Genomic DNA, 14989 nt, shown 5'->3' on the forward strand with positions numbered 1-14989 from the left:
ACAGTTGCACTCTGCAAGAGCTGTTGCTGCAGAGATTAGTAAATTAGCAGATATTCTGCTGACTTCCATTATCCAATCATATTCAAGCAAAAATAGTTTTGGGGTTAGGTACCTCAGGCCTAAGGGTAAGGGGGACTTTATGGGCAAGGTATGAGAAGTAATGAAAATACAAATAATAATAAAAATGAAATTTTGTTTACTGTATGAAAGACATTGTATATAGAGTACACAGTAATAAAGGTGAGGGGTTTTAGACCCCTGAGTGAAGAGGGTGATAAAGATAATGAAGGAGTGACAATTGTGAAGGTTGTGACTTGGTAAAATGGGAAGCTTCTCTATTGGGTTAGAGAGTTTTCCTCTGTTCGCAAAAAATACTATCTTTTTGTTTTTCCTTGCACGTGATTGGGTATTCTTTGAATTTTTTGGGGGGTATTCAAATTGAGTCTTTACCTCATTCATTAAGCTCTGGAGCAACTGCCTTGTAGAGTGCAAGTGCACAGTCTATTTTCCTTTAGTAAATCAACCCTGTGAGTTTGCTTTGAATTTTAAACAGAGTTTTGGTTTGTGGTGCTCAGATGCAGTGTAGATCCATTATAAATTACATGTAAAATTTTATACATTTAGGGATAGCCCCAAAGGTGCCACTAGAAAAATGCCCAAGGTTCTTCTCCTAGGATTTGCGCCACAGCCACATATGCAGTCACAGACACTGTTTGGCTCAATTAACAATCCAGGGGTGTTCTTTTTTGGTGTTTTTATTTTTGGGTAACTTGGATAGAAACGGTGAATTAAGTAGATACTCCAGAACAATGTAGGAGGATATTTTCTCTTCTATAGAACTATAGGCCAAGTCCTTTCACAAGTAAAAGAGTGGACTAAAGCCTCGTACACACGTACCGAATGTCGGCCGAACAATCGACTGTCTTTTGTCCGGTGCTGTCCTGTCGGCTGAAAAGTGCTAAAGACTGCACACGAATTTTGTCGGCCAACAACAGCCGACTGCAGAAGTGATGTCATGTGATGGTTAACTTTCCGTGTCTTTTTTCTTTTCTGAGCATGCCCAGTCTTGCAAATCTGCTGTTTTTCGGCCGAATTCTGTACTGACTGGCGAACAATCGGCCGTTCTGGTGTTAGCCAACAAAAATTTTAATGCCTGCACGACAGATTCTGTTCAGCCGAAAAGTCAGTGTCGGTTGTCGGAAGCATCATACTAACAAGCCGACAATCGGCCGATCGTTCGGCGGCCGAATATTTACGGCCGACAATCGCTACGTGTGTACGGGGCTTAAGTGTTTTAGCAGTAGCTTGAGGAGATTAATCTTCCTCTGTGGACAGTCCAAACAAAGTCCTTTCACTAAGAATTTCATAGACTAAGTTCTTCAGGACACTGAACAATTGATTCCCTTTAAATACACAGCTGACTCTCTAACACCAGCACACAGTCTGTAAGATCTCTCACAACTATCTGTACTCACAAATGTCTTCAGACAATTGGCAGAAGCCTTCCAATGCCTTCCAGACACTTTTCCCCTGTGATACCAGACGAGATCCACAGATGACAGGCCCCATCAGTCAGCTCCAGCAACTTCCTGCAAAACCCAGTTCCCCAACCCATCCACCTGGGATCACAACAATCAGCAAACACGTGGTATGTGGCCTGGGGGGCAATCACCACCCCCTCCAGGCTGTGATCTGGGACAAGAAAATTCTGTTTAAGGTCTCAAACTATGCATACATTTTCCTAGCACCCATCTGTGCAATCTTCCCACAGGGATTGGCTGAGACAGTATAAATATTCATGCTGCTCATTTACCTTCCTCCACACCTATGTTCCAGAAGCCCCCAGTGGGTTCTAGAAAGCAGGAGGAGTAATCAAACCTGCAGCCTGCGAAATGCAGAACAGACCTAAACAATCACAAACAGCCACACTGATAACAGTAAGTCAAACTAAATTTACTGAATTAATCCCGGATAGCCGCACTCAAATACAATCACCTTTATTGATATAAAAGACTGTCTTTTATATCAATAAAGTTGATTGTATTGGAGTGCAACTATCCGGGATTTCTTCACTAAATTGTCATTGCACGCTGAGCCAGCACCCCTTCTATGTGCAGGGGAGGTCATAGATGGAATTGCCACCTGGAGCCGTATATAACGTCAAACTAAATTTACTCAACAACAAGAATGCATCTCCACAGGATACAATGAGCCAGAACCAAGTTTTCCTAATCCTAGCACCTAAGAAGGTGCTACATGTAAAATGTTGTATTTCTTCATGTAAATAAAAGGCTGCTACAATGACTTTCAACTAGTCCAGATACTGTCCAGCATACTGAAAATCTTGTTTCAAAGTGCTAATGTATTTAATAATTGCACAATCACATAGAAAAACAATGCTTCAGGACCAAGCAAGTACTATTCATTAGGTATGTGATGCCATTGGAAGATATCTCCTCTATTCCTGTCTCAATGACAACTCAAATTTTAGCATAGAGCTGTAGGAAGGCTTCGATGGGGCTGATACATCGGAATGCTCTAACGTAAGCCACCATCTAAAAAATTCACTTTCAAGCATGCAATTGTGGCTGGGATGTGGGATAAAAACATGTACAGTATGTTTCCGCGAATGTTTGGCACCCTCACAGGTTTTGCTGATCCTCACTAACAAGAACACCCACACTAAACTCAGGCACCATGATGACGCAACTGTCTGAAGTTCTAAGGACTACAGGGGGTATTGGCCATGATGCCTGAGCTCACAGAAAATGGGTTGAAACCTAAAGTACAAACAAGAAAGTAGAAACACAGCAGCACGGAGAAGGAAAGTAATGCCAGTCTTATGGCGCTTTTCCACTGCATGGAACTGAACGGTTCGGCTCGCTTTTGTGCTTTTCCACTGCTGGTACCGCATGGTATGGTATAGGAACGGTACGGTACGGTACGGCGGCGCTTTTCCACTGCATGGAACCGAACGGTACGGCTCTCAAAAACAGTACCACCTCGATTGTGGTTCCAACGGGTACTACACCGGTACCATATCCCACAATCCTTTGCATGCAGTCACTACTAGAAACTGATTGGTCAGAGAATCCCATCCACCCCGTTGTTATCCCACCCACTTAACTTTAGTACTACTTTAGTGGAAAAGCAAACCATACCGTACCGTACCGAACCGTTCCAAAACTGTACCATGCGGTACCAGCAGTGGAAAAGCAAACAGGGCCAAGCAGGGCCGAGTAGAGCTGAGCCGGTACTTGCAGTGAAAAAGTGCCAATACAATAAGATGAAATCAGGTAAAAAGGACTGCAAAGATTATAAAAAAAAAATGAAATTGGAGCTGGAAAGGGCAATTATACCAGTTGGGACACAGAGAGCAAGAAGAAGGCAGAAGATCTAACCTGTGAAAAAAAGAGAGAGAGAAAATCGGCGCACGTTCCTGGTACAGATAAATGATGCAATATTCTAAAGATAATGCTCAATTGGAAATATTGCACATTTATCCATCTGTACAACATATTTTTTACATATTTCCAATTGAGCATTATCTTTAGAATGTTGCATCATTTATCTGTACCAGGAAGGTGCGCCGATTTTCTCTCTCTCTCTTTTTTTCACTTGCTATCACGGTGGTGACACCGATTAGAATTGGCAGCAGTTCCATTGTCGGTACTCATCATCTGTTCCACCTATTATTGATCTTATACCTTAGGTAGCGCATTGGTTTTCCCCATACATTTATTTTAGAAGATCTAACCTTCTTATGCTATTAGTGTTCCTTTGGGAGATATGTGCCCGTCACATACAGCTGACAAGATAAGATGGTAACATAATAAATACTGAAAATACTGTATATACACTGTTTATTCCCGTCAACATGATCAGCTATAGCACACAGAATCACAAAAAAGAACCGTACCTTACTGGAACATTTGCTGCATCAGGGTCCTTGGCATGAACTCTTCCAACAATTGTGTCTGCCAGAGCATTCTCATACACTTCAAAGATGTAGCTTGGATCCATAAATATTGGTGGTTCATCAGCATCCTCTACAGTAATTTTCACAGTGGCAGTGTCTTTGAAAGGCCCTCGACTAAAGAATCGTTGATCTATATGGATATTAGCAGCCTCCACTTTCAAACTGTAGAACTTTTTTTCTTCATAATCTACTGCCTACAGTGATAGAAAACAGCACTCATTATTCATGTGATTTAGATGCTAAGTGATGCATTACAGAAGGGTTAGTGTGGGTGGTAGCCCCGTCCCATAGTTCTTAAGGGGCTTAAATATTCACATTCCAAATAAGTGCTCCATTTATACCCTCTAAATCAAGGAAAACATTTGGAATATAGCTCAATGGACATCTATGTTTGTGAATAATTAATATATTAATAGGAGATTTAGCTAGATGGTTCAAGAGGGATATAAGGCCAGTGCATTGTATGAATTGGAGCCCCTGAATAAGTGCTACCCAGGAACCATATGGGAGTTTATTTCCCAAAACTAGAGAGTGCCAAATCTGGACCAGCTCTGCATAGAAACCAATCAGCTTCCTGTTTTTTTTTTTGTCAAAGATTAATTGAACAAGCTGAAGTTAGAAGCTGATTGGCTACCATGTACAACTGCACCAGATTTTGCACTCTCCAGTTTTATTAAAAGAACCCCATGGTTTTTAATTTATCAGTGAAGATTTCTCAGGACATAAATTAATCACAGTTTAAGGCAGCACATTGTTAAAAGAACAGAAGGTATGTGAAAAAGACTCAAAGGTGAAAAACAAAATTAATAACTAGGCTGGAAGGCTCCCTTTAGGGCCAACTATCTTGAGCCTCCCATCCCTTTCCTGGTTCTCTGGCTAGCTTTAGACTCATGACAATAATATAAGATGCCATAGCTCCACAATGTGCCCAGGGATGGAAATAAAGAGCTTAAGGCTGGATTCATGGATGTGTTTTCCAACTGGTCACCTCTCTATTTTTGAGCGACCGGAACTTTCTGAGTTAAAGTCCTGTTTTTTTGCTATTAATAGCCTGCATATACTGTAGGGCCAGGGTTTTAGGCTTTTGTTTCCAATTCCTCAGGTCTGCCCTTTTTGGTCGGACACAGCATCACTTCCTGTTCCGATGGGACCAGCAGTTCCTGCTCTTGGAACACATGGAATAAGGTCTATCTGTATCCGGCCCCTACCACATATAAGGCATCCAGTACACGTTAGGCTATGACCCTGATGGCATTGGTATGACGAAACCGGTTGGGTAGAGCTGGATCACGTGATGTTGCCACGCATGGAGGTTGGCCATCTTGATGGTTGGAGACATTCCCCTGTGGATTATTGATGCACATGCAAGATTTTATCTTCCCTTTTGATGAGTGAGTTTTCTGGATTTTAATACATTTTATACTGAACATATCACACTATGAAGTGTCTTTCTATCTATGTTGGAACGTTATATCCGTTGTGGACCATATGAAGTGGAATCTGCTTTTGGGTGGAAGAGTGCTTCTGTTTGATCGATTGGATTCTGTACCAGGTGCATTCAATCACTATAGGTAGTAGTCCACTCCTGATGGTAAGAGTCAGTGTGTGTACATCTGTCGGTGGAGGATCTCTCACAAGATTTTCTATTTTGGACCCCACACCTATTGGACGCTTTCTGTTGAATTTATTGTCAAGGATTTTCTGTTATTTTTTTTAGTGCTGCACATTTGTATGTTTTTTTGCCAGTATTCCCCACCAGTGAATTGTGTCAGCTGCTTTTCTATACATTATCCTTATACTGTAAGCGCAGGTCTATTGTTTTCATTTGTTCTGGATTTACACATGTCCGTTGTGAATTGTATGTCAGTTTTCAATGCGAATTAAAAAAAGCATTTGTTCAGCGGTTCAGGTTCATTTTTGATGTGGTTCTGATGCTAATTTGCAAGGCTCAGGACCTGATTTTTGTCACAGCTGCGTTTTCAGTGCTGGCCAATACATAGTAGATAAAGGGTGTCGGCTCCGGTAGTAGAAGACCAATCTGTGCTGAAATCCTGAACTGAACCCTGAACAGAATTCTGAACTGAATCCTGAACACATGTGAGATTCAAAGAGAGTTCCCATAGAACTCAATGAGCTTGGAATTCACACCTGAACCGCTCTGCAGTATTCAGAAAAACGCACAGGACTCTTTTAAATTTGCACTGTGGAAGCCTTGCATATACACTATATTAACAAAAATATTGGAACACCTGCCTTCACACGCACATGGACGTTAACGGCACTCCAGTCTTAGTCTGTAGGGTTCAATATTGAGTTGGCCCACCCTTTGCAGCTATAACAGCTTCAACTCTTCTGGGAAGGCTGTCCAAAAGGTTTAGGAGTGTGTCTATGGGAATTTTTGACCATTCTTCCATAAGCGCATTTGTGAGGTCAGGCACTGATGTTGGACGAGAAGGCCTGGCTCGCAGTCTACGCTCTAATTCATACCAAAGGTGTTCTATCAGGTTGAGGTCAGGACTCTGTACAGGCCAGTCAAGTTCCTCCACCCCAAACTCGCTCATCCATGTCTTTATGGACTTTGTTTGTGCACTGGTGCGCACTGATGTTGGAAAAAAAGGGGCCATGCCCAAACTGTTCCCACAAAGTTGGAAGCATAAAATTGTCCAAAATGTCTTGGTATGCTGACGCCTTAAGAGTTTCCTTCACTGGAACTAAGGGGCTAAGCCCAACCCCTGAAAGACAACCCCACACCAAAATCTCACCTCCGCCAAATGATTTGGACCAGTGTACAAAGCAAAGTCCATAAAGACATCGGTGAGCAAGTTTAGGGTGGAGGAACTTGACTGGCCTGCACAGAGTCCTGACCTCAACCCAAAAGAACACATTTGGGATGAATTAGAGCAGAGACTACGAGGCAGGCCTTCTTATCCAACATCAGTGCCTGACCTCACATATGCACTTCTGGAAGAATGGTCAGACATAGACCCATAGACACACTCCTAACTTGTGGACAGCTTTCCCAGAAGTTGAAGCTGCTATAACTGCAAAGACCAGGACAACTCAATATTGAACCCTACAGATTAAGACTGGGATGCCATTAAAGTTCATGTGCGTGTAAAGACAGACATCCCAATACTTTCGGTAATATAGTGTATGTGAACTACTTGAATGGAAATCAATGCTATTTCACATGTAATGCGAATTGGATGTGGTTCAAAACAGCCCCAATTTGTGTAAATGTGAACCGAGCCTAAAGCCTCATGCACACTAGGCTCTTCTAAACTCATTTCCCCTGACAGGAGAAAATCAGCATTAAAAAAATGCCTTATGCCATGTTTTTTAAATGTATTTCAAGCTCATCATGCATTTGGGTGTTCATTCATTTAATTGGCCAGAATATTAATTTATTCTGGCCACTGAAATCAATGAATGGTCAAGCATCAAAGGCACCTAGCGTTTAGGCACACCTACATGCATTTAGGAGCATTTTTTATGCCCAAACGCTCCTTTCCTGAACCCAATATTGGTACATTCAGATTTCAGTCTCTAAATGCCTGTAAATGCCTATGTATGTACAGCCACATAAGCTAACATACAGTACAGGCGCATTTAGGGGCAGAAAAATAAGAACAAACGCCGGTTCAATTAGCATTTGACAGCTGCAGTGTGCATGAGGCCTAAAAGAGACAGTTCCCATTCTGTGTCAGTACACCTAGAGCTAATGACTAGAGTGAGAAAGTCTGCCACTCTTCACTGCTGGTGATTTGGTTCTAGGTGTACAGACAGAAAGGATGACCTGTAAGTACACAGTACATTATTCCACCAACTGAAATTCTCAAACTACACAAAAAATGCAACCATGAAGACCTGGACAAATTAGTCTGGTCGGCAAGGTTGCAATATGGAACATTTTATTAAAAATTTGGATTTTTCTGTGCTGCCCATAGCAACCCCACCACCCTCGGTAATGGACTATGTTAGCAGAAATCTGAATTTTTTTTAAAATTAAACTTGCTTACAATGAAAGCTTTAAAAAAAATGGGGTTCATAGTATGGACTGGTTAATACGTAGAGGTGAGTTAATCAGAAAGTATAGATAGATCCAAGATCCTTTTTTAAATGAAATAACGTTTGCTGTATGGACTCTTTGGTTTTTCCCACTTTTTCTCTACTGAATTAAAGCGGAGTTCCGGGCAGAAAATCATGCCTTTACATTTTATGGCATCCTCTTCCTTATCCTTCCATGAGACAGAATTGGATATTCCCGGGGTTTTTTTTTTTTACTTACCTTTTTACAGAGGAAAATATACTCACCTTTACATCCACTTCCTCCTTCCTCGCCCACGGCCCGCGCCGTGACTTCCTGTCCCGCAATGCGTCCTGGGAGCTCTTACTCGTCGCTCCCAGGATGCAATTGGCAGTGACGTAGGCGGTCGGCCGCTCCTCTCATCGCGTTATTTCCAAACAGGAAATGACGCGATGTTAGGCGGAGCACAGTGCGGACGGCGCCATATTTACTGGGCATGCGCGAGATTTCTCGCTGGATTCACCGGCCTCCGCCCACTACAACCAGGAAGCAGGGCACACATTTCCCCACAGCAGACTCGGCGAACCAGCACAAAGATGGCAGCGCTCTGCAGAAATTTTAAAAAGTAAGATTTTATGCTTGCAAAAATATTATTCCACTGTATAAAACAGGATTAGCGGATATATAGAGGTCGGAGGGTCACTGTTTGGGGGACATATAAAAAAAAGATTCTGTGTCCGGAACTCCGCTTTAACCATGCCTTGGCTTTTAAAGAATATTATACTTGCACAACATGACTAAAAAATAAAGTTTCATGTCTAATGTCCCCCACTCCTCCTCCAAGTCTGGTGGTTATTCAGTGGGGAACAGGGATTTAGGCAAATGTACCTTTCTGAGTTTGACAACTCCCTCCTGAGTTTGATAGTCTGTTGTGATTTCAAATACATCTGCCCCATCTCCATCTAGAATGCGATACTTGATGGCTCCATTCTCTTCCAAGTCTGGATCTTTGGCTTTTAGACGTCCCACCTCATCGCCTGGAACAGCTGCCTCTGATATTGACATAGGGTATGCACCTGTGAACATAAATTCCATGATAAATATATCCAGATGTTACTCATATTCCATAAAATATTCTTCAAAGGGCCTATAAAACGAAAGCTATTACATGCGAAAGTCAATGAAAATCCCATGGAATGTTTTTGTTCTTTGACAAATGAAGGAAAGTAAAATGGCTGTCATATTTATTATAGGAGATTTGTGGCTGACACTGTACAGGCATACCCCACTTTTAAGTACACAATGGGACCAGAACATGTATGTAAAACGAAAATGTACTTAAAGTGAAGCAATATCTTTTTTCACTTCTCAATGCATGTAAATACACTAGCTCTATAGGAAATCTTGGTCAGCTTGACATGGCACTTCTCCCAAACAATAGGTGACAAGGACACCAAGCTTGGAGAGCATGTTAAGGGGACTTAGGACTATGACAGGGTAGATTACCTAGGCAATCTGGCCGGCCACAAACTAGGATATGTTGTAGTCCTGGGTCCCCTCTCGGTGCTCCCTAAGTTTGGTATCCCTGTTACTTTTGGTTTGGGAGCAGTGCCATGTCAACCTGATCATGATTTGCCATAGACGAGAATGTTAGACAGGGAGCAGTGCCATGTCAGGCTGACCAAGATTTCCTATAGACGCTGTCCAAGCTGTGTCCATACTCATGAGTGTATGTAAAGTGAGTGTACGTAAAAAGGGGTATGCCTGTAGATAGAAGAAGTAGAAGAAAATATACAGTACACTGTACTTGGTTAGGTGTTTTTTTTTAAATATATTTTCTACTTTTTTGTTAGTTTTCGATAAAGTGTGGTAAGATTAGAACCTCTACTATTTTTGTCTTACTTTTTCTATTCCCACTGGGGAGATTCAACCTCTCTCTTTTTCTGGTGACCACTGTCACTGAGGCCTAAAGTTGGGAAATGCAAAATGTTAAAGTTGCCATCAGAGGCAAGGATAAATATTCCAATGGAGTATTTATTAATCATTTTTTGGGGGATTGTTTTTTCCGTTAAGCCTAGAGTGTGGGTAGTTTTTTATTCCAATGCGGGAATTGCTCCAAAGACAACTGTACTGTCACTTTGAAGAGACATCCTCTCACTTCCTATTGTGTCATATGGACAGGAAGTGAAGGGACGCAGAGAGCAGAAAAAATGATTAAGGTTTTATTTTACGTTATTCAATTCTACTTTATTTTTCATCTGATTTTAGAATTGTTTGTTCTCCAGTTTTTTCACTTTTCTACAGAATCTCAGAATATCACTCTAAAGCCACGTACACACGCATCGAAAATTGGCAGGGAATTTTTGTCCGACGACCGATCTGCCGATTTTCGGTTTGTTAAGTATGATGCTTCCAACAACCAACTCCGACTTTTCAGCCAAAAAAAATCTGGTGTGCAGGCTATAAAATTTTTGTTGGCCGTCAACACAACGGCCGATTTTCGTGCAGTCAGTACAGATTTCGACAGGGAAAAATCTGATGAGCAAGTCTGGGCATGCTCAGAGAAGAAAGAACACAAAGAAAGCAAACCAAGACATGACATCACTTCTGAAGTAGAATTTTGTTGGGCGAGAAAATTCGTGTGCAGTCTAGGCACATTCCAACCAACAAAACACAACTCTGGACAAAAGACGGACGATCGGTCGGCCGATAATCGTTGCGTGTGTACGGGGCTTAAGGAACACCAAGCTCCCCTATAACCTAAATTCCTGGTGCTGCCACATACAATTTTGCAAGGCTTTTTGGTTCAGGACAAGGGACTTCTAGTTAGGGAAGGGAAAATGAAATCCATGCTTGCAGTGGGGTGCCCCCATTTTTGCCTAAAGTAGCTTTTAAATGAGTTTCCCTCCCCTCTGTGCAACTGATCCCTAGAAGCTGATTTTCCTTGGTACTCCATTTAACAGTTGCATTCTGAAGACATCATGTACAATGCAGGAACAGCACTCCTCAACTGTAAGTGAGGAAGCTGAGGGCTTGCCCACAACTTAGCGTGATGGAGGGAAACGAGGTGTAAGGAGGAGCAAGATATAAAACTGCATTAAAAGCTACTGTAAGCTAGAAAAAAAAAAAAAAGATTTTACTCCTCTAGTATGGGGGAGCCCTACTGTAAAGGTTTTGGTTTTCAAATCAAAGATTTTCAGTTGTCACCAAGATAAAAGGAAAGCATGTCAACGAGAACACTCCCCACTAAAAAAATCCCTCCCGACTTAAAGAAAAACCTGCACTACTTAAAAACTAGTTAAAAAATAGTGGTTTTCAAATCAAAGAATTTGACTTGTCACCAAGACAAAGGGAAAGCGTGTCAACGAGAACACTCCCCACTTAAAAAATCCCTCCCCACTTAAAGAAAAAACCTTTCCTACCTAAAAACTAGTAAAAAAAAAAAGATTTGACTTTAGCTAAATTAGATAAACTTCCCACAATGGCATTTTACAAGCAACTAGTGACATGAGTCTTTCATTGCTCCTCTTACCAAGCAGCTGCCAGTTAAAAGTCTCTAAGTTTCTAATTGTGAAAACACCATTTGTAGGAAAGAGTAGAGGGTGGGTGCAGCGTGGTTCGACAGCAAAAAAATACTCAGAGTCCAAAAGCGGAGAACATTAATGTATTGTAACTAAAGTTCGGCAATCCAGAACTGGCCCGGCGGAAGGCAGCCCGACCGGGAGCACTCACAGCATAAAATACCGATATGTCAGTAGAAGTAGGACTCAAGTGTGCCGACAACGTCTGTCTCAAGGGGTGGAATGAGGCCTGGCTGATCCGTACCCAAGTGGGGAGGCTTCTAGAAAGGACGGCACTTTCCCTACTCCTCAGGAACCTCTCCCTATTGCTAAGCATTTCTGCTGTCAGACAGGTCATACAAGTTGGAGACCGCACTGGACTTGCATATCCTATTAAGGGGTCGTGGGTTGGTTCCCTATCCCTCCTTTCCAACCCTCCCCCCATCTCTTCACCCTCCCCCCAGCTCCCCCACCCATTTCCCCTCTTCCATCCTTTCCCATCCATTTATCTCCTACAAACACCTCCCCCTCCCTTTACATTCCCTCCCCCCTCCATCCTAGCCACCCTGGCCACCCCCCCTTCTGCTTCCAGTTTCCCATCCTGCCTTACTCTCCCTCCTCCTCTTTTACCCCCCTTCCCTTGCTGCTCCCCCCTCCCTTCCACTTTTCTCTTACCTTCTTTTCTCCGGCATTTACATCAGAATGACTCCTTTCCCACAGATTCCAGTGCCACGTATCCACCAGTTTGGGTACATCCCCACCCATCATAGCATACAGCAGCTGGTCAGTGACCATTTCTCTATTTTGAATTTATTTTTTAATTTTTTAATTTATTTATTAGTATTTTAGACTATACCATATTTTAGGAAACTCCTCTTATCGCTCTCAAAAATTTGCTCCCATTTTCCTCTAGTTGCTTATATCAGGTGTTATTAGTTTTTAAACATGTATTCTTTTTAAATACATAGACTGTTGGTTTTCTAAATACGTCTTTTCTTTTCTATATGACATTTTGATATATAAGATATACAAACGACTTTTACCCTTTATTTACACATATGTCCATCATGCTATATACATATATGTTTCTGTATCACACTTGTTTTGTCTTTGATAGCCCTAAAGAAGGGTAAAGAAATACAGTATTATATGATCTCATAAATGTAGTAGTAATTTATTGCTTGCAGCTGCCACTTACTTTGAGGGAACTTTGGTGGGTTGTCGTTGACATCTGTCAAAGTTATTGTCACTTTGGTTGTCCCTGAGAGTCCTCCCATATGACCACCCATATCTTTTGCTTGAATGACAACGTGGTATTGCTCCTTGGCTTCTCTGTCCATATTCGGAAGTGCCGTCCTGATAATTCCTGGAATGATTAATAAAAAAAAGAAATGTAACTGATGAAAAAAGCCTTGGGTTTGCTGAACACAGAAAACAATTGGATTAGAGCATGTTTATAGGGCAGGTTAGCAAAGCCTAGTATTTACCGCATTGATTAATGTAGGTTACATCATTATTTCAGATTGTCTAAATGTGTACCACTGCCACCTGAGAAGTGTGACACACAAGACATTTCTTAATAATTGAGACGGGTTAAGAATACAGCGCCTACCCTTGTGCTCAAGTTTGTAAACCTAGTAATGTCGCCATCAATTTAAGTGTATGCTTAAATACAGTAAGTACGTGATGGTGAGGCGCTATTACCCTTAATACACAATCCAGATGTAAATATATTATAAACCATATAAATATTTGAAGATAAAGTGACTGAAGTGTTATAAAGTGCAAACGTGTCTCCAAAGTGCAAATAATAGACAATTGTGCAATTTGTTATATATTCCAAAATGCGTATAGCATAAAGCTATGTACTCAATATGATATTAGAATACATCAAAAGTGCCAAATAATAAAGAGCTTATACAAAAATATTAGTATAGTGAAATGAAAATGTGACTTCACATTTGAAGACTTCACAATAAATGTGACTTCAAAAAAAAAAATATAAAATATATATATAAAAATATATAATTTATAAAAAATATAAATAAAAGTTCATATTATTTTTAAAGGGTTTGATTTATCCATGTGTCCCCTCAAAGTGATCCGTGCTCCAAATGAATATAATTTGTTTTATCCACGTGTCCCCTCAAAGTGATCCATGCTCCACTACACTAATATTTTCCTTTAAGTATGTAGTGGTATGTGGCCATTTTTTATTTTATATATATATATATATATATATATGCATACATATATATATATATATATATATATATATATATATATATATATATATATATATATATATATATATATGCAATCTGAAGTGCCAAAAGCAAACCATATGGGCAGCATATTTTCAAAATTTATATTGCGCTTTATAGCAACCTTCTAAATCCCTCTGTTTGCCTTGTTTGCCTAAGATATGCACCAGCTGCATACCGTTTTTTGTGTCACTGCCTATGACAAAGCTGATAGAAAATGACCATTCTGACTTATAGAAATGAAGGCCATGGAGGAAGAAAGGGAGCCTCTCGAAAAACAAATTAGACCTGACCTTTATTTAATCATTAAGGGCAAAGCAACAGGTGCCCCTCTCCCCAGCAGCGCACACTTACCTCTCCTTCACTGTCCTGCCATTCCATTCAACCACTGGAAGGCAAGGAAAGGATGGTGTGAGCCTCGAGGCACTCTATTTGGAACTAGCAAATGTCTAGTGACACTTTCTGCTCACATCTGACAGGACCAATAACCAATCCTAAGAGCAATGAGCCTCATGCACCCTTGTACCCCAAAGAACCAGGCATTCTCTTTGCTCTTGTCAGCTAAATGGAGGTCAATCGAATGAAGGTAGGCAAACACATGTCTCTGGGTGGGAGAACCTAAAATGACCCTGTTGCTTTCCTCTGCATGGTATAAGATAGGTTTGAGTTACAGGGAAGGTTTTGTGGGTTTGCACATTTTCATTGTATATTATGGTCAGTGCTAAATAATGTTTTTCTTTTTTTATTTTTATTTGTAAAGTAATTTTGAAATTTTGCTTACCAATATTGTGCATTTTCATGTTCAGCTAGTAGATGAGGCACACATGCTTTTAAGCTATGCTTACTTACCCTGTAGTAAAAATCTGTTGCTTACAGAGCTCAATAGCTGAAGAAAAAGGGGACTCTAAAGGGGTTGATTGGTGAAAACTAGAGAAAACAAAAAACAAAAATTGGTGCAGCTGTGCGTAGTATCCAATCAGCTTCTAACTTCAGCTTGTTTAATTAAGCTTTGACAAAAAAAAAAACCTGGAAGCTGATTGGGTTCCATGCAAAGCTGCTTCAGATTTAGCATTCTCCAGTTTTAATAAATCAAACCCTAATGCAGGCCATACGCTAGCCGAAAAATTGTTCGAAAATCTGTCATTTGGTCCCTTCGTTC

At 40.9% G+C, this 14989-nt stretch overlaps 1 protein-coding gene across 1 annotated transcript in view; it reads right to left on the reverse strand.

The window, feature by feature from the left end:
* The window catches only part of CDH11 (cadherin 11), a 218964-nt gene that overhangs the window by 33692 nt on the left and 170283 nt on the right, over positions 1-14989 (reverse strand). Inside the window, exons 5-7 of the mRNA XM_082270380.1 lie at positions 12765-12932; positions 8895-9082; positions 3920-4173 (exon numbers count right to left, since the gene is read on the reverse strand). Of these exons, the coding sequence (XP_082126506.1) occupies positions 3920-4173; positions 8895-9082; positions 12765-12932 (610 nt within the window). The remainder of the gene's footprint in view (positions 1-3919; positions 4174-8894; positions 9083-12764; positions 12933-14989) is intronic.

This window comes from Pelophylax lessonae, assembly GCF_965119305.1.
Source record: "Pelophylax lessonae genome assembly, chromosome: 10".
Classification (NCBI taxonomy): domain Eukaryota; kingdom Metazoa; phylum Chordata; class Amphibia; order Anura; family Ranidae; genus Pelophylax; species Pelophylax lessonae.